This window comes from Desmodus rotundus, chromosome 10 (assembly GCF_022682495.2).
Source record: "Desmodus rotundus isolate HL8 chromosome 10, HLdesRot8A.1, whole genome shotgun sequence".
Lineage (NCBI taxonomy): Eukaryota > Metazoa > Chordata > Mammalia > Chiroptera > Phyllostomidae > Desmodus > Desmodus rotundus.
The window spans coordinates 29,018,393-29,038,951 of record NC_071396.1 but is presented as its reverse complement, the minus strand read 5'-3'; the positions used below and the strand labels follow the sequence as shown (position 1 = coordinate 29,038,951).

At 55.0% G+C, this 20,559-nt stretch overlaps 1 protein-coding gene across 4 annotated transcripts in view; it reads right to left on the bottom strand.

Moving 5' to 3' along the window:
* Positions 1-20,559, bottom strand: part of IGF1R (insulin like growth factor 1 receptor) — a 230,519-nt gene that overhangs the window by 178,195 nt on the left and 31,765 nt on the right. For all 4 annotated transcript variants that reach the window (XM_024561917.4, XM_024561919.4, XM_024561918.4 and 1 more), the window contains exon 2: positions 6,251-6,796. In XM_024561917.4, the coding sequence (XP_024417685.1) occupies positions 6,251-6,796 (546 nt within the window). The remainder of the gene's footprint in view (positions 1-6,250; positions 6,797-20,559) is intronic.

The following is a 20,559-nucleotide window of genomic DNA, read 5'->3' as shown; positions in this document are numbered from 1 at the left end:
TCTGCATGGTTTTTCTTCACAAGCTATGGGCAGCAGGCAGCCCAGAGCCCCCAAACCCTGTCTCTGTTCCCATCCCACGTGGATGTTGCAACAAACGGCCAGGAGAGAGGGGAGAGGGCTGGGTGGTTGTTTGTGTTCCAGGCAGAGAGACAAAGAGAGACTTCTGTTTGATAACGAGATGAAACAGGAGCTGGGCCTCTGGGAGGGGTCCGGCATTCCTGTGCATCTCCACCCACCTGATCCCCCGGAACGTGAACGGAAGGAAGAGCTAAGGGAGGACAGACGGAGGAGTCTGTTTGTTTCTGGGGAGCTGGGGAGGGGGGAAGAGAAACAGGGCAGAACAGCCCCAACAGGAACAGAGGCTGGAGGGAGAAGGAAGCGGCATGTGTGCCTGAGCACGCAAACCCACACACCCACGGAGCTAGTGTTACACACACACACAGCTGGTACGGCACGCAGACACACAGACACGCACAGAGCTAGTATTCCAGAGAGACACCCACACACAACTTTATGACAGACACACACACACACACAGAGACACACAGAGCGGGCATGTCACCCACACTCCGCAGGCTCGCGCTCCAGGCTGCGTCCGAGGACTGGCTCTCTTTACTACCTGAACCCTGCTCTCGTCACCAACAAAAATGCCCGTCCTTGTTGTCGTCCCCCACAAACTGTGCCCACTCTGTAACCACCTAAGTACTCTCCAAAAAAAAAAAAATTAAAAACCACATTTAAAAGAGATGCTCTTTAATGTCAGTAACCCAAGAATCTTGTTGATATTTCTTAAATTCTCCCCCACGCCCAGTTTGGAAGTGGAACAAATTCATGGGGTGTAATACCAAACAAACAGAGTTTACATGTAACCCTGGGGGCCCTGACGGCTTCCCCCCGATAGAGATGTGTGTGTCTCTCTGAATGTCCTTTAAAGATACAGCTTATCTGGGCAGAGGCAAGAATTTGAACAATTTGGGTTAAATTAGAAAGAACCACTCCTCCACTACACCATGCTATTTATAATAACTGAGCTTTCCGCCATTTAGAGAAAGCAACAGAGAGAGGCCCGTGAAGACAGGGCAGGGAATGCCCAGCCAGTCCAGCTTCGTGCCCAGGACGTCCGGCCTCAGAGTTGCCGCTCTTACATCTTGAGTTCCGTTTAATCTTTTTCAACAGTAGCAGCTGCAACCATTTCCCAAGACCCCACTGCGCGCTGGGCAGTCTGGTGCTTTCCAAGTTCTGTCTCTGATCGTCCCATACAACACCGCTTGTCCATACTGGAATGCTGTCTATTTTCTTCAATCCCATTTTGCACAAGATCATATGTTCTTAAAAATGTCAGTGGTGACATGCTGTTATGGTCCCCCGGTCCACAGCAGAAAGTCAGACCTCCCAGGTTCGGGGCCGCCTACACATGACCGGTGACCCGTCAGACAGAGGGCAGCTGTCCCCAGGACCCCGCACTGTCGCCAGGGACCCACCAGGAGTGAGGTCTTGACCAGCCCCACAGCCCCCTGACAGCTGTAGCCAAGGGAGGGGCACAGTCTCACCTGGCCCCTGGGCCCCACCTATGGCTCGTGTCTTCCCACCAGCCCCGGAGGGGCCCTCCTCACTCTTTGACTTGAGATGACAGCCGTCCCCCCGCAGGCTGCCACCCACTCAGCTCCCCTGCCCACTCCTGTGACTTGGTTCACATGGCTACCAGGCTCTCTGATGGGCTGGCTCTCCACTGGCTGAGAGGCGAGGCCCCTTGGAACTAGACGGCACCGCAGCACTCAGTTCAAAGTTGTGTGTCAGCCGCCCAGCAGCAGACAGGGACACAAACCCAGCACGGCTTAGGGTTTGGATGTCCAATTGGGGCTCGTTCCTCCACGCACAAGGTCTCTAAGTCTCTTCTACCCAGATTCCCAAGCTACGCACGGCAACAGGTGCCTGCTCTGTTTAACATCCTGTGTGTCACAGACAGAAAGATCAAATCTCCTGCCACCGGCGTTCCTTGAATACCTTGGCTCTGCCCCATTTCCTCTGAAAATGGAGGCCATTCCACCCTCGGACGGGGCTCGCAGACCCTGCCTCCCAGGGCCTGCATCCCCGAGTGCCAGCACGGGCTAGGAGGAGGCGTGTTTCCACCACTAGCGCAGACCTAACCGTGGGACCACTCCACGCCCTCGAGTTGAGCAACGCCATCCAGGACAAGATTAGCCACGGGGCAGATGACGTGGGCCCGCACGCCCCCCACCACCCCTGCTGTAGTCGAGAATGCCTCCCTGGCGCACACACGAGACCAGCCAGATAGAAATGTTACCACAACAGAAGAGAGAGGCTTCTCAGGAGTAGGAAGCAACCAGACACATCTTATTACAAGCAGCTGTGACTGGTGGGACTGGAAGGGACTCCGGGTTGTTTCCAAGCACCTAGGATGCAAAGATAGCCCAAGGGGCGTTGTTCTGAAAGCTTGTTAGTGTCTACGATGAGATCCTCACTTTAAATCAAACTTCTGACGGGATGCCCGAAGACTGACACCTAAACGAGGTGACAATTAGCCACGAACAAAGCCTCTCAGGGACAAGGACCAGGGACTCAGCCATGGGTGGCCACAGAGAAACAAGGGCACACTGGCCTCACCATCTTGGTAACAAGAGTGGACCGCCAGGGAGGCCATGGAGAATGTGATCTCCATGCTTGACTATAAAAGGCAGAGAAACGAGGCCCCGCGGCACGTGACCCTCTTCTAAATAAAGATCCCCCACACTGGGAGCAGCTGACCGGAGCAGGGGCCTCCAGGGGCAGGGAGACGGCAGGCTCCTTCCAATAGCACAAAGCCAGAGGCTGCCCCTTGGACTGTCTGGAGGGCCAAGGCCTACAGGACCCTGGTAGTGTTTTGCAAAAGGAAACATCCCTCGCATGTGGCTTAAAAAAAATTTTTTTTTAAAGGAGGAGGAAGAGGAGGAATTCGAAGATGAAATAAGTCACATCCCATGCATGGGGTCTCAGGGCACAGACACTGGGCCCCGTGACCTCACCCCAATCCAGCAGTTGACTTACAAACCAGTCACCTACTTTACCTGCAGCCAGATGCACCAAGAAATGAGGAAGTGGGGAAACTACTGTGCACACCCCAACACAGCCGGCCCTCGTGAGCCAAGAACGGGAGAACCTGGGGGTTGGGGGGTGGGATGTATCAACAGAATTGTCTTCTTTACACCCTGGTCTTCGTTTTAAGTCCTGCTCTCATTGGTGAGAAGGCAGTGAAACATCTCCCTTCGTCAGTGAAGGGAGCCATGACTGCCTGTTCCCTCATGAGCTCCAGCCTGCCATTCTCCTGGCCTGTCATCATTTGAAGGTGGTCAGAGTTGCGACAACCTCTGGGACCACCATCCCCAGTCAATGCCCTTCTAATGGGGATAAGGCTGTGGCAGTGGTGAAGCCAGCTCCCACCACGGCCAAGCTCACGGCCTCCGTGGATTTCCCCCTCGTGAGCAATGCCATGCTGGGGGCTGCTCGCGGGCTGCCCGGTGGGTTAGAAAGCACTGGGGGACCCAGTTGAGCAGGAAGGCACTGGAGTACCTGGGGCAGGAGGGTGTCCATGCCCGGCATGAAGTACCAGAAAGCGCCCCAGGCTAGCAAAGCAAACACCAGGCAAACACGTGAGCAAATTCACCAGGAAGCAAGAGAACCAGGTCCTCCAACTGGATTCACCCCGTCCCTCCCTGGATGTGGCTGGCCTTCAGCAAATAACTGTTGCCCAAAGCAGTGAGCAGCGCCACGGGCCATGCCTCAGCTTTTAAGATGATTTTCCTATTTCTCCAGCATCCTTGGCCTTAAATCCTTCTGACAAGTGCAGGAGAGAGAGGAGCTACCATCGCAGCTGATGCTCCAGCTAAGAGCTGGAGATGGTGGAGACAGGGCTCCTGGGTAGCAATGACCATGAACATTGCCCAGGAAACACCGTATCTCCTCATCCTAGAGTCTTTTGGCTCGCTTAGGACTGTCATTACACACTGTTCTCTGCTCAAGGAGGGGAGATGTATCTTCCCGACAATAAATCTTTCACAAAGCAGGTGCTGCACTGGCCCCTGGGGTGATAGCCATTCCCTCCGAGTGAGAGGACGTGCCCAGGATTTATTCAGCAGTGCAAGAAGTGCCCTGCCAGGTACTCTGCAGCCTGCAAAGTCCTAAAAGCTTCTAGGTGCAGAAGATGAGGTCGGAGGTCAGTCTGGTGGGCAAGAAGCCTGCTTGGTGAGCGATGGCCAGCTAGTCAGCACAGAGGACCAAGGACTCCGCACCAGGCGGAGACAGGGAGGCTGAGTGGCCCACAGGAGCAGAAGACTGAGGAGCCTCGGGGCGTGCCAGGTGCTCACCCTATGGGATTCCAGATGAGGGAGCCTATCGGTCCCCGAGTGTGCTGGGCAGGTCACTGGGCCCACGCAGAGAGGCGGGGAGGCTGAAGGAGGGCCAGGCTAGTGAACCCACAGAGGGGAGAGCAGAGGAGGGCGCGGGAGAAACATACTTCAGACGGAAGGGGTGTGGTGTCCAACTGGAGAAGGGCGCATCCTAGTGACACCCACACTTCTGACATGGGGCCGAGGGGAGAGAAATGCTGCCCGTGCAGAGAGGGGAGAGTGGGAAAACGAGAGGCTGCCGGTGAGGAAACCGGGAAACCCACCAGACACTGAAACGCCACACAGCCACAAATCCACGGTGCGACCGAAGCAAACAGCCACCGCGATTGCCCTTAGGGGCGTGCCGGGCAGGCCTGGGCGCCCAGGCCCTCTTACAAGGACACCGTCCAAAGTCTTCCCACCGCGTGGGATGCCTCCCCAGATGCCACCTTTTTCATTTAAGATAACATTTTAAAATGTCAAGGCTACTCAGAAACATACTACGTTGTTTCCTCAACCAGCACACTACCTTGTGACCAGGGCCCACGTCCAACTGATCCCGGTGCCTTCCTCCAACCCGAGCCAACAGGGACCCTGGGCAAGGGGCCTGGAGGGCCGTTCAGCTCTTCGAGGTCCCAGCAGCAGCCAACAGGGCCCCCATGCCCGACCGACCAAACATTCACATGCACATAGATGGAGCCATACAGAGCACGCAAGTCAGGGCCAGGTCAGAGAAAGCGCCCCAGCCCCACTTCAGCGCTGGCTTGAGGGGACTCACAGCAACAGCTACCTGTGGGGTCTGGCCTTCAATTTGCGGGCTATGCAAGGCAAGCCTACTAAGGTGGGATTTCTTGGCTGTCAGTGAGTGAACGCTTCTTGGGCCTTTCACTGGCCACCCATTAATAATAGCTATTTATGACTGCCACGCTGCCTTCCCACCAGTGAGCGGAACCTTCTTGGCCAGCAGAGCTAAACACTGGCAAAAGCAGTAAGGCAAGGAACCAGAGTCGAGTTTTAATACCAAACAACCTGGCTCGCCAGGTGTTGATGGTGCTCAGGCCAGCTCCGCTGTGTCAAAGGAAAAATAAGCTGAGGGCGGAAAAACACACGAGCGGCTTCAAAATCCCCCCATGGCCACACTGTGGAGCTTTTTCACTAGAACGGTTTTGGGAGATTTGTACAATGCTTCGGGAAAGAGGTGGGAAACAAAGAGGAAACGGAAGCCCGGGAGTTCAAGTGCACCACTCCCTGAAAGGACTGCCTCCACCCGGGACTCCCGGAAGCTGGTCCAGGGCTCGCCCGGCCTTGGCTGGGTGCTTGTCGTAAACCAGGACCCCTCAGCATCGTGTCAGCTAAACCTTTAGGGACCAAGGACAGGGTAGAGGTCACACCTTCACTGAAGGTGAGATAGGCCTTTAGTTTCTCCCTTTATTCAACTATCTTCCAACTATATTCACACTAAGGAAGCCCTGCCATACCAAAAATATCCTTCCATGCACAGGAGAAGGGTTGACATGTAGGGCTTAGGTATTTCCAGGCACACCTTCCCCATCAGGAATTCAAAGCGGAAGGGCAGCAGGCTTCTGGCCCAGAAGGGCCTTGCGTTACTTCTAGTTATGGTTTGAATGGCCTTGTCGGCAACCACGGTGGCCTCCAGCCATCGCACTGTACTTCACCCCTCAGGGTCCCAGAAGCTACACAAAGCCAGCCAAGACCCCCACTTCCACAGCAGCTAGGCCACGTCCTAAATGCAGGCATACCCCACCCGGCCAGGGGAGCCCCGCGTTCAGAGGGGGGGGAGGGAAGGAGGGCGAGCAGGAGGGAAGCGGGCAGAGTAGGAGGGAAGCCACGGTGGGCGCCACTCTTACTTTTCTGGCAGTGGTTCGTGGTCCAGCACCGGTAGTTGTACTCGTTGTTGATGGTGGTCTTCTCGCACAAGGGCTTCTCCTCCATTGTCCCCGGACACAGGTCCCCGCACTCCTTCGGGGGCTTGTTACCCACGATGTAGTTGTTGGACGCCGCGTCCAGGATCAGCGACCAGTCCACTGTGGACAGGTAGCAGAGGTCGGCATTCTTCTCGATCCTGATGGCCCCCCGCGTGACGTTCCTCAGGTTGTAGAGCCCGATGTCTTTGAGGTTGGTCATCTCGAAGATGACCAGGGCATAGTTGTAGAAGAGCTTCCAGCCGCGGATGACCGTGAGGTTGGGGAAGAGGTCGCCGAGGCTCTCGAGGCCGGCCACGCGGAACAGCAGCAGGTACTCGGTGATGACCGTGAGCTTGGGGAAGCGGTAGCTGCGGTAGTCCTCTGCCTTGGAGATGAGCAGGATGTGCAGGTAACCCTCGATCACCGTGCAGTTCTCCAGGCGCTTCAGCTGCTGGTAGTCATTGCGGATGTCGATGCCAGGCCCGCAGACTGAGGGGACACAAGAGGGCAAGGGCGGGACACGTGTTAATGACCGGGAAGTCACTTGTAAATCGATTTCCCAACCCACAGTGCAATCCATTTTCAGAACACCTACATTACCTTTAAGAAATAAGACCGGTTTTGTACTGCAGACCACCGTGAGCTGTGGCCACAGGTCACCTGTCTAGGTCACTAACCAGGCCGCTGGCCTTCGGGAAGTGCCTGCTCGGGGCCAGATGTCGGGCAGCACACTCACCACCCGCGGGGGATGCTATCCCCATCATGCTACCACACACACCAAGGCTCAGAGTTCATGGCCACACAGGGGCACATGCAGGAGTCAAGGGATCCTGCAGAGAGCGTGATCCAGGCCGGCCCCAGGCCATAGCCACCCCCACCCCCTGCCCCGCTTCTGCAGAGCTCCAGCTCCCAGTCAATGAACACGACTTACTACTACTTCCAGCCTCAAAGACACCAAGCAGTAGAGCCTACACTGGAGACATCCCCTTCCCAAGACTCAGGAGGCATGGACCCAAAGAAGCATGCACCCAGGTTTCCTGCTACCAGATGACATGGCCCAGCTGGCCTGCTGGCCTCCCCAGCCCTGAATGAATGCAGCCACAAAGGCTAACCTAACAGAAAGATGAAAAACATGCTGTCCGGATGCCCACAGGAAGCGTACAATCCCCTCTTTAAACCAGATAGCTTCCTGTTAAAAGGGTAAGTCACAGAGAGCAAAAAGATACTAAAAATCATCAGGAATCTCAACAGCCACAGATAATCACTGTTTCTGCTACCTATACCAAGTATCCTTTCTCGGTAAGTAATTTAAGGTAAAGGAAATCACACGATAATATACCATTTTCAAGCATACTTCCTCCACTACGTATGTTGATTTTGATTTTACCAAGTCAACAAATGTCCTCCTAAATCATCATTTTTAAGGAAGAAATAGTAATTCAGTTCCAGGGTAGGAATATGCACCGTGAGGTTTTCTTTCTTTTTTTTGTAGCCAATCCCCTTCTGTCGGACATTTAGGCTACCTCCAGTTGTCTACATCACAAATGACATCCTGGGAACACTCTCAAAAGATACCCAGGACTATCTCCTCAAGATAAATCCCTAGAAGTGGAACTGACGGCCCAAGGCACAGGCAGATTTTAAAGGCTTTTGGTAAAATGGAAGACTTAGTTTTATTTTTTAAATTCTAGACACGCACACACACACACACACACACACAAATGCTTGGTTACTCTCCTTTCTTAGGATTTAGTGATTCCACCGCTACCATGAGAGCTTCTCAGATACAATCGGGTTTTCCGATTGAGCTAGTTCATTAATGTGTGAAACACCCGACATGTACGATACTGTGGGAGATGCGCAGTCCCTGAGGAGGTTCATGGGGAAGGCCAGCAACTCAGGCCTGTGACAAACAGCTGGGATCCGAGGCAGGAGGCAGACGGCGGTGCACACTGCCCGTCTGCTCCAGGTGCGAACTGAACCGGGCAGGACAGACAAGGGGCAGCCGGGGAGCATCCTGCGGAGAGCGAGTCCAAGTGCCCGGGGAGGCTCCGTGTGAGGAGGGAGCATAGGATTTAAACCTCGGCAGCCAGAGACGAGGCAGAACAAGATGTGTTGGGGGACAGCAGATCTTACAATCAGGGATGCCGAGACGAGCAGAGCCTGTGAGTTTGCTAGGGCGTGAGGGATGAAGATCGCAGGTGGGGGTGAGGACTTTCAGGAACGAGGCCCTTCTCAAGGCATAAGTCCTTCTGGAGGGTTAATCTGGTGGCCAACTGCAAGGCGGAATCAAAGTAGAGTGGACAAGGGAGAGGAGAGGAGGAGTCCCTTTTGGGCCGGAGCCATAAATGGGACTAGGACAGAGTGTGGGGGTGGGGGACGCAGGAGCTGAGATGTGAGCCAAGCTGGAGAACCTAAAGCTTGGCACTGCCCTCGGTCCGATTGCCTCCTTTTACTGACAAGAAGACAGAGCCTCTAGAACAGGGAAGAGAATGGGAAAGACGGGCCCTTGGCGAACATGCATCCATGTGCCCGACAGAGGCTGAGCTACCTTTAGCTGCAGCCCTGTCCTGTCTCACGAAATGCTCTCAACAACATCTCACACCTCATCATAACACGAGTGCCGCCGGGAAGGTGAGGAAAGAGACCTGGAGAAGCTGCGTCACTCATAGAAGGTCACATCCTTGACCCAAGGTTTGGGGACGGTCCCAGCTCTCAGCATCCTCACTAATCAGTTACCTCCAGCCCTACTGCCTGCAACGGGGCCTCTGCCCCAGTCACAATACAAAGTAGCTCTTTGCAAAGCACCTGGGGACATCACCATTGCCAACGGCAGTCCCCGTCCTGGCACTGCTTGTCCCTTTCGGAGGCATCTGACATTTCTTCCCTCTCTAGGCCTCTCCGATCCCACACGCCCACCAACCTCTGCTCCATTTCTACTGGACCACGAAAGGGCGGCCTCCATCACCCCACCCAGACAACTGGCTTCCTGTGCCACCCACACACTGCAGGGCCCAAAGTCCCCTGCCCCCTGAGGTTGTGTACCTATCTGCCTCCCCCACAGCTCCCTTTGATGTCTATTAACTCATCCCCACCCGCCCCTACTCCACCTCCCAAGCCCCTAGATCCTGGGCAACGACACCCCCATTCTCCAAACAGCTCATGTCAAAAATCAAAGGGTCATTCCCAGTTCTTCTCTCCCCTCGCACCACGTAAACCCCACACATGGGTGTTACGCTCCCTAAAATGTCAGACGGAGAAAGACAAATCCTGTACGTTCTGACACGGGAAACCCGAAACAGCTGAACTCACTCACGGACGCAGAGGGCAGAATGGGGGGTTGCCAGGGGCTCGGGGGACAGGGAGCTGCAGGTCCCATCTACAGGGCCACTGAGCTCTGGGGGCCTAACACGCGGCACGGTGACGGTGATTAACGACACGTTACACTGAGAAGTCGTGAGCGAGTACATCTTACAGGTTATCGCCACACTCACAGAGCAATCGGCATTATGTGAGGGGACGGGGCTGTTCACTGACGTCCCTGTGGTCATTATGCAGTGCACACGTGTGTCTCAGCATCACACCCACCCAAACTCACACGTGTTAATGTTAGTAACATGCCGGTAAGTCCTCCTGGCTGCTGCTCCCAAGCCTGTGGGTGTGGCAGGTGCTCTTCCCTCAGTCGCACCCACCCCCTCAGCTGCCTACGCCTCCACCGCCCATTTCTTTCCCTCCCAGTGCGTGTCCCCCCTCTTCAGGGCCTGGCTCAGGCCTTTCTTCCCGCCCTCTCCCTCTCTGACCACTCGCACCACGACGTCCCCCCGCAGCAGGACAGGAAATTACCTTCCACGTAGCCCACACTTACATCCCCAGTGCCTCGAACAGCACTTGGCGCACCCGTTAACACACGTGGTCAACACGTGTGCAGAAGGAACAGGTTTCACCACATCTATCTGTCGCCACTGCTCTGTCTCGGGTCTGAGCCACCGTCACCTCCAACCTGGATGACTGATGCTGACACCAGGGTCCAGACTCCACGTCCCAGTCCACTGTTGACCCAGCAGCGCTAGGCCCAGGAGAACTGACAGGGTCTCATCCCGTCTCACTTAGCACACTCTGGCCACCAAGCTCCTTCCCTCCCCATCACCTGCTGCCCCGTTCCCATCAGGATTCTCTCCGGTCATTTAAACGCCACCTCTTCGGAGCTGTGCCTGAACACCCTAGTGTCGGCGGTCCCACCACCTAACTCCCTCTCCCCTTCTCCTCATCTGCCTCTTTCATCATTTTCCCAGCGCCTCCCGGGGCTGAAGTACCAGTACCTGAAGGGCACTCCATGAGCCGAGTCATCCCTGGGCATCACTTACCCCCAGTGAAGCAGAGGGGCTGTCCTGCGTGTTTTCTCCATGCTGCCAGGTGCACGGCAGCCTCCCCAAAGGTGTGTCCCCTGACTAGGGGCCAAGGTGATTAAATTTGTATTTATTGATTTGAGAGAAAGACAGATGAGCAAGGAAGAGAGAGAGAAACAGTGAACTGTCGTTCCATTTATATACTCATTCATTGGTTGAGTTTTGCATGTGCCGTTACCGGGAATCAAACCTACAACCTTGGTGCATCGGGATGACATTCTAACCAACAGAGCTACTAGACCAGGGCTCCTGGTTTCAGTCTTGTGTTAAGTCAGCCTGAGGTGGAATGAAAAGAACAAGGTCTCTATCTGATATTTATACAAAGAATGCTCTCAAAATCAAAAAAATAAAAATAAAAAAACCCACAAAAACACCACCTAGCTTTATTCAGGTCAATGACTCATTGTAAAAGTTTTGTTTTTCTTTTAAACTATTATTGTCTCCTCTGCACAGCCTAAGTAGGAATTCATATTCCTTCCACCCCATTATAAATTAAGGATATCAGTTTGCTCTTTGATAATAAAAACAGAAGTTTCTATAGAAGAGTCCTTAGCTCAATCAATTATTGCCTTTGGTATGTTTGATCAGATTATAACGGGCCAGGCATCGACTGGTGTGCGATCATTTCCAACAGACCGAGTGAGAGAGCATGAAGACTCACAACACAAGTTTGCAGAACTTTCCTATCGCAATCAGAACAGGCGGTGGGGAAACCCTACTTCCCCAGGCCCACGCCGCGGCCAGCGCAGACCACTCAGCTGACAGAAGCCACACTCCGGAGCTGGCAGCTTCTTCAAGTAAAAAAGCCACCTTCACACTGGACACACTTCCCCCATTTACAGAAGAAAAGAGTGTGGAGGGGGAAGGAATTAACCCACTTCTTCCTGAAGGGAGGACAAGCCCCAGCCACAGAATGCAAGACAGGACCAGCCATCAGCCGTTTTGGATTTCGGGAGTGGGCCTTCGGGCATTTTGTGATGGGCACAGAAATGGGAAAACCCGGCTGGCCCGTGAGCGACGGCTCCGTGTTCAGAAGGCACGCATCACAAACGGAAAGAGAATGTAACTCGCTTCCTGCGGGCCGCGAAGTCACACAAGGACCAAGGAAAGAGAGGCTCCTCGGGCTCCCGAGGAAGTCGAGACAGATGCTTTAAAAGCTCAGAGAACTCTGGGCAAGGCGTTGGACTGTGAGTCTCGGGCTGGCCACGAAGCTCACGGAAACGAAGGCAGGGAGCCAACGGCAGGTAGGGAGTGGCCTGGACAGCAGGCCCAAAGCCAGTGAACGGGGCGGCAGAACCAGAACAGCCAGAGGACAGCCAATGCTGGGGACAGGGAAGGGACGGGGGAGGCAGTGGTGGCCTGCTATCCAAGCCAGGCCACCTCAGAGGGGGCCAGGCAGGTGGGCAAGGGCCGGGGGGTAGTAGCATTCCCATCCCCAAAGGTACCATGTTAAATGAAGTTTTTCCACAGAGAGGATCACTGCTCCCCAAATTTCCTAGGTGTTTTCCAAAACATCAAAAGGCCGGATATCTGCTTGGGGTGGGGGCTTCCTGAGAGGCATAAACAAACTATATGTGTTTAGAAACTAAATCCTCAGAAGTGCGCACAGGACAAGGACTAATGAAAAACCTCTGAGACACCCCCAGAAGATGCATATCACGGTTTTGTTAAGCGTGACCTTGGGTCCTGGAAAAGACACGTGGGGTGACTGGGGCTGAGTCCCGGAGCTCCTGCCCCCCCACCAGGGGGCACATCCACCTGTGAGCCACACCTAGCCTACCTATATCGTCATCGGGGTCAGGTAAGAGCTCCCGTGTTCCGTCCACCATTGTCAGCTGTAGGCAATGTGACCACGTAAATTAAACATTAATAAAAGCATTCAGCATCCTGCTGCCCAGTGTAAATATTACTCGCCTACCACAAAGAGGGGGAATGAGTAACATCACCGATCATCCTTCTGACCCCTTTCCTGGCAAAACCCGGCAAGAGGGGGTCACCCCCGACTCCCCGTCTCTAGGGAGATCAGGAAGGCTTTTCAGAGGAGGGGAGCCCTGATGATGGTCTGAAGAATGAGTAGGGTATTACCAGGAAAAGGGGTGGGGAGGCAGAGCTGGGACAGACAGAGGGAGGGGCGCACACCTGCGTGGCTGGTGGCAGTGCAGGGGACTCCAAGGGTGGTGGTGACATGAGGGAAGGCACTAAAGAGAGCTGAAACAAGTCGTGCTTAGGAGGTCGACTTTACCGGGCAGCTAAAGGACGGTCTTCAAACCCTGAGCCCACAGCATGGGAGCTCCTGGGAGGGCTTGTTGAAACAGACTGCAGGGGGCTGAGAACTTGCATTTCTAGTAAGTGCCTGGTGATAGTGGTCCCTCTGGTCTGGGCACCACACCGTGAGAACCACTCCTCTAAAAAATACTCCTTCTACCACCCCCCTTACCTGTCCCTCCCCTCCCCACCCACCCAATCTGCAGTGTGGCATGTGTCAGGCAATGCCCATGTAGCTGTGTATCTTAATTTAATCTTTGTTCTACCAGAAAATCCCCAAGCAACCCAAAGAAACCATGCTTGGAACACAGCAAAGGGAAAGGAAGATGGGGTGGAGAAGGGGTGTCCCTAGTGGCCCCAGGCCCTCCCGTGGCTGCTGAATCTCCTGTACCCTGGTCATGGGAGATCTGAGTGCAGCCCCTGTGGGCTCAGAGAAACAGGGGCAGGACTTTTCCACCCACGCCTCCTCAGTAGAGCAACTAACCAAAAAAACTCAGCGAGGGGGCTGGAGATGATGTTATGATAACAAACCCTGATACTGTTGGGGCAGAATTTGTTACAGTTGAATTTTCTGTGTACGTGTAAACAGTCGCAATTCATGTTAATCCTTTTATCTTCAAGTGTCAACGAGAGTGTGTTTACATAGTAGATACACATTTACATTGTATACATACATTTATCTCTCCCACAGACAACGGTCCCCACCCCCTGGCATGCTCAGTAACTAAAGGCAATCGGGAGGAACGGGAACTAAGGGTTCTGCTCCACCCCGCCCAAGAGCCATCTCTCATCATTCACAGAACCAGAGCGAGCAGCCCCTGCCCACAAAAGATGCAGCTTAAGGGCAGGGAACCTGTTAACATGGGGTGGCAGGGGGGGGAGGGGTGACAGCTACAATGGTGAGTGATACAATGTGTCACAGAACTTACAGAGATGGGGGACATGCTTACAACCTGCCTGGCGGTGGGAGGAATGGAAACTGTACCCAGCATTAATTCAAAGACTACAGAGAGCACTAGCACCAGGGTGCCCACCACCTGAAGGACCTGGATGGAGCCCGACAGATGGGCGCGAAATCAAGTCCTGTTTGCTTCCACAGAGTGGCTCCAACTGTTTTCCCAGGTCTTCAAAACAACAACTTTGCCTGCTCTGACAAATGTCCCAAATTCCTTTCTAATCTTAAGATGTCAAAGGTCCAGCATTGTCTCTAAAGGGAAGAGAGGGAGAAGGAGAGGGAAAGAAGCATCGATGGGAGAGAGAAACACTGATGGATTGCCTTTCGTAGGCACCCCCACCGGGAATCGAACCCACAAGGCATGTGCCTTGACCAGGAATGGAACCCACAGCCTTTGAGTTTTCGGGGCAATGCCCAACCAATGGAGCCACACCGGCCAGGGCTATCTCTTATGATTTAAAAGCTACCTTATAACAGCCTCTTATGCTTTTAATTACTCAGTTCTGATGGCTGGTGGCCTTTCTGATGGAGAGCACGCAGAGACTAGAGTCCTTTGGTTATGCCCACCCACTACCACCTACTCAGACCCCCATGAGCCCTGTGGGAGCCTCACTACCACACCTTCGGGGGGAAAGCCTTCCACTACCCTCAGGCACACCACAGTGCAGGCGGACAGCACCCCAACTTCTAGCTGGTGAATCTGTGTGCCCAGCCAGCGGATGGCGCTGCAGAGCCCCGGACCCAGGGGAAGGTGCGGGTGCAGCCCACAGCCAGCCGAGCACCCCCTGCAGCAGCTGGACCTGGAAAACATGCCATCGGCCTGCCTTCTTTCCCCTTCTCTCATGGCTACAGATTTTCTGCTCAGAACCGGGCTAACCTTCCAAAGGAACACCAGCCCTGTGCCCCCATGCTATGCACTGGCTCCCTTTCTAGAGCGTGTTACGTCATTCCAGGGAGAGTTCACACCCTCATTTCCAACGCATCTGACCTTGGGCGACGACGTTCCAGTTGCCACCAGTGATGCGGACTCTTTTCGGTTAGCCTGTTATCTAAACAAGCAGATGGCCGGTGTGGAAACCCGGCTCATCCACACCCTCACACGTGGTGTGATTCTGCATGGATGTGATGTGACAGATCAGCCCCGGAATTGCTGAGGCTTTTTATCTGACCTGGGGAGGGTTGCTAGAGGTGGGGGATGGGTCCCTGGGCTCATCCTCAGGGACCAGGTAACACTCAGGCCCATCACCAACCACCCGCCACGTGGCCGGAGGTTGGCCACTTCAGAGCTCTGTACCTCTGTTTCCTCTCGATTCAGGTGCGAAGTTAGGACTACATTTATCCGTTCTGCCAACAAGCACTTACAGAGCACCCATCATGTCCTAGTATGCACCTTGCAGGTGCTGGGACGTCAGTAGTGAGCAAACACAAACCTATCCCGTCTTCCGGGAACAGCCGCTCCGGTCCTGATGGGCCCCAAGGCCATCCCACTCCACGGCCCAGGGAGGGCCCCAGACTCACGGGCAGTGACCCTAATGCAGGGTCGTTGCCAAGGGCTTGATGCCCCAGGTGGATGTCAGAGTCAACTTGTACCTGCTGCAGAACCATCACCCAACACATGACCGTCCACCAGCTCTCTGATGCCCAGACAGGGAGTCACCCAAACGCCACCCAGAGCAGGCACTCTGAGGGAGAAGCATGCTGGGCAGCAATCTGCTGAGGTCCCCGAGGGTCAAGGGGGGCTGAGTCCCATGAGGTCAGGGGTTTCAGTGGTGGAGAAGAAAGGGGAGGCAGAAGTCTGAGGGAGGGCAGGAACAGCCAAGGCCCACCAGGGAAGGGCCAAGGAAGGCTGGAACAGAAGTTACTAAAAAAGCAAGAAAAAAAACCCCAATGGGATGCAGTGCCTCGGCACTCACAAAGCCACGGAAAAGAAGGTCTGGGCGTGAATGTGATAAAAATACGGAGTTCAGGAGCGCTCATTCTGGCAGGGGTTAATAAGGGAGGAACACACCCATATTCCCAGCACCATTATTCACAGCAGCCAAATGGCAGACACAGGCCTGGTGCCCATCGGCAGGTGACTGGATAAACTAAATGTGTTCTATACACACAGGGAATATCATTCAGCCTTAAAAAGGAAGGCAATTCTGACAGACACTACACATGCATGAACCTTGAGGATGCTATGCTGAGATTAGCCCAGCCCCAAAAAAACTCCCACCACACCACCACCTGCTCCACCTATCCAGAGTTGTTCAAACTCCGAGAGACAGAAAGTAGCACAGAGGTGAGGGAGACCGGGGGAGGCGCTGGGGAGCTACTGGTACAGAGTTTCAGTTCTGCACGGTGAGAACAGTGCTGGAGGTTGGTTGTGCAACAATGTGACTGCATTTCACATAACCGCTTGCTTACAACTGGTAGAGACGGTGTATCTCATGTTATGTGTACTTAACCACAGTTTTTAAGAAAAGGACAGGGGAAAACTGTTGCTACATGTTACTCTCCCCTACACGTGGGTCACGCAGGATAAATGGAGACAAGCCATACAGCCCACCCACCTCCGAGGAGAGGGGAGAGCCAAGCTGGAAGGCAGGCAGGTCTGGCTCCAGCTCAGCCATAGATGGGCCAGCCATGGCTGTGAGCCTACACCCAGCCCAGCTGGACCCCTCAGGCACAAACGGGGGACACCCAGCCGAAGTCACGCACAGACTCCCCAGGGCAAGGGACTCCAGGCACATGAGGATGAGTGGTCGGACAGGTGGGCATCCATACACACCTCTGCGTGGGGTGGGCGGGAGCTGAAACCCCACCCGCAACCCACAACCCCTGCAGACCAGACTGCGGCTGAACCGCACTGGCTGACAGGACCCGAGGGCAGACTCCTCACCCCGTTTCGTGGGCTCTCTAACTTCGGGTGTTGGCGGGCTGCTTCGCATGGCCAGAAACACCTGTGCGCCCACGCAGCTCTCACCTTGTAAATGAGGTGCTGGAAGCAGGAAGAGGGTGGGTCGATCCCACTCCAGTCTGTCCTCCATGCCCCTGCCTCCCCCAAAGCCATCACTCTCTCTTGGAAAGGCCTCCAGCTTCACTGCTGTCCCAAAGGAGGGCTGGTCTTCCCACGCTGTGCTTATCTCAGCACCTGGAGACTGACGACCTCCCTGCCTCATTCACGGAGGCACACTGCGTGCGATTTTTACTGAGACTCAGGATCCTCTGTGTTTGAGATTTCTCCATCATGCCACAGGAGCCCCCACCACCAGCCTGGGCAGCAGCCACCTGGAAGGGACCGCCAGCCCCCTCTCCCCAAGCAGCTCGGTCCTGCTCTGATCAGGACAGCAGCCCAGCACCCAGGCCACCTGGTACCAGCCCTCACCGCCCTCTGGCAGTCTGACCAACGGAAAGCAGAAACAAAACAAAACTAAAACACTGCTTCAAAGCAAAGCTGCAGCTCAGGGATCCTGCACCATAAACCATCGTAAACCACAAGGATGAGAGGTCTAGATTCTTTTCTCTTGGAATAATGATATTTTAAGTGGTTGGACGGCAGGGACACTGGATTTTGTCTCTGTTGCCTTGTTAACATCTGTCACATCGTTGTTGACGAGGGGAAGCAACACCAACCCCGTTTGAACTGCTGGGTCCGCGCACAAAGAGGTGATGGAGGAACGGCCCGAGGACGGTCTCGTGTGGACGGCCACAGGGCCCTTCCTCAGTCTTGGCGCCTCGTCACATTTATCAATCACGGGAATGAGGACAGAAATAAAACGTTCATCTAATTCCGGGAGGACAGGTTTCCAGGAGAGATGGCAAAGGCACCGCACGACAGAGGCAAGAGCTAAAAAGATCAACAGATCGGGAATTGCAATCAAGAGGAAATTATGTGTTTGGACACTTGGGTGCAAAAAAAGAAATGCACAAATGTAGGAGGTGTGAAAGAGACTTAGGAGATTTAATTGGATATAATTTCTCGATGTGATAATGGGGTGTTGTGGCTGCCAAAAAAAAAAAAAAAAAACACTTCAGGTGGTCTTAGACCATACTAAGGAGACTTAGCAGAGTAGGGGGCCAGAGGAGAGGCCCCTCACAAACGGGGTTTGTGTCCATACTTTAGAAGAGAGCAGAGTGAATGGAACAACTTCTGGGGGACAGCTGGGGACCCGAAATCCATCTCATGTGGAATGGCTGTAGGAACCAAGCCTGCGAGGGCCCCCAGGGAGGAGGGTGGGTGGGATTCTACCTGACCCTGTTGGGCAGAGGAGCCCAGAACTCAGACCAACTGCGGGTGAGAGTATTGGTGTCCAAATAAGAACACATAGTAGGACCACTCTGAAGTCACAGGGGGCTGCTAGAAGAGGTACCGAAGACTTCTGGGTAGCTGCCCACTCCAGAGATTTCAAAGCCTGCTTCCACTGGCCACTGGCAGCTCTTTGCGGCAGCATCCTCCGTTTTATGCCGAGGTAACTGAGGCTCCAAAATGACCATATGGCCCATGAGGGATGGCGCCAGGGGGCAAAGCTGGGGCATAAACCTTGATGCCTCACACGATTCTGGGGCAGGAACTTCCTCTTTGGAGACCTCGAGGGTGGCGAGGAAGCTACAGCCAGGCGCACAGGACAGGAAAGGGCACCTGAGGCCACCTGACCATCCTGGGTACCTCTTTGAAGGCTCCATGGGGAGACACCTCTGTCAACTGCATGGCCCTGACCCATCACAGGAAGACAACGGAGGGAGGCTGTGAAGAGCCTCGCAGACGTCTGCGCCCACATGCAAAGGGCTGGAAAACCGCCGCGGGGGGACTGCCCTTGTTTCTGCCCTTGAAAGCACCGGCCGTCGTCACAGTTCCGCTGCAGAGCCTCGGATTCTTGTGTCTGCCCACCAGCCACGGCGAGGGGAGGAGTGCAGACCGGACCATCTCACCCAACCACAAGAGCTTTTCCCCCAAGGACAGGGGCAGGGCCCACCAATGTGGGGCACGGGGCCCCGAGTTCATCCAGCCCCTGCCAAGTGCTGCTCTCCCTGGGTTTCTATGACATCACAGGCCCACCTTTATCTCAGTTCACAAACACCTTCCCCTGCTCATGTTGCTCTTCAGCTCCACGCTGCTCAGAGACGGGCCAAACCTGCCTCCGAGAGCCCCAGAGGCGCCCTCCGTTCCCTTGACCTCAGCACGCACATTCTTCATTGGACGCTCAAGGCCAGGGGCACAAAGGTACCCTGATGTCAAGAGTTCGCCCACCCCCCAAAAATCCACACGTCCTTCCACAACCATTGGGAAAGTCTTTCTCTTTGTTTTTGAGAAGTTCAGGTTGAAAGCAGTATCCTTCTCAGGCATATGGAGAACTTTGACAGGCACGTGTGAGCAACTCCTGCCTCGAATGCGAACCACTTATGAGGGGTGAGGGGTTCCAGGCAGCCGCCAGCATCTGCATCCTCCCACCCCACCCCCAGCCCAAGTCTGGCCAATCCCGCTCACCCAGGCCTTCCAAATCGAGAACGCAGAGCGGGGCTGGGGCTGGGGCTGGGGCTGGGGCTGGAGGTGCTGCGGGCTGGGTCCCAAGGGAAGAGAGGAACGTCAGGCTGCCACCAGACTCACTGCAGGAAGGGGGCAGATGTTCTCAAAGTCACACAGTGGTACAACGGGGGTCCAGCACCTGCCCAGGGCTGTGTCATCACCGGAGGGATGAGGGGCCTGCCCACAGATGGAGTCTCAGAGGGTGACAGGCCCTGGCAGGGCCGGCCCGCACGGGAACCAGTGGTGTGGCGGGCCACCCCTCTACTTCGGCTTCCCTGCCCCTCACACCCAGCACGGGTTGCCACGTGCCTACACGTCAGCGGTACAGCGCGCCATGCAGACAAGAGCCATTTCCAGAACAATCGTAGAATGGAGATGTAGAAGCGTGGCAACTAAGTGGAACGGAATGAACACAAATCCTCCTCGGTCCTGGACAGCAAACGGGTTTCCAAACGACGAGCAGGAATAAGACAGACGCTTCTGAGCTCCCCCATTTCCCCTCTTTAGGGTACTGCAGAACTCTACCCCAGGCAGCGGGGCGCAGAAAAGAGATGGTCACTCCATAGGGGAGCAACCGCATGGCGCCCAGAGGAGACAGATGACTGCTGGGAAGAAGCAGGGAGCTGGGAGCACTACGGGTCCCCTCTGCCCCATATCCCCACTCTGCAGAGGAGGCGGGACTTCCCAGGGACCTGCATGGGACCCAGCTCAAAGGGTGGCATTCAAATGAAGTTGGTTCGCAAGGCGGAAAAAAATTCTAAACTGGAGTCCCCGAAATAGGGTGGTAAATCCCGGCCCCACATGCGGGGGCACCCCTCGCAGGCAGGGTCAGCACCTGCCTGCCCACAGCCAATGCCACCCCTGTGCCTGCTGCCTTCAGCTTGGCTCATCCCGGACACCCAGCCTCGGAGGCTTCACAGGTGTCCCGGGCACAGCACTGCTAGTGGGTGACCATCAGGGGCGGTAAGAAAGGATGTTCCCCTGGGACTGGCTGGCAGGGCTGGGGGCGGGAGGAGGGGGCTGCTCGTCCACCCAGCCCTGGGGATATGGAACACCAGTGGCCCCCAGACCCTTCCTCAGGGTCTCTAGGTCAGCACTTCATGCAAAGGGAACCTGG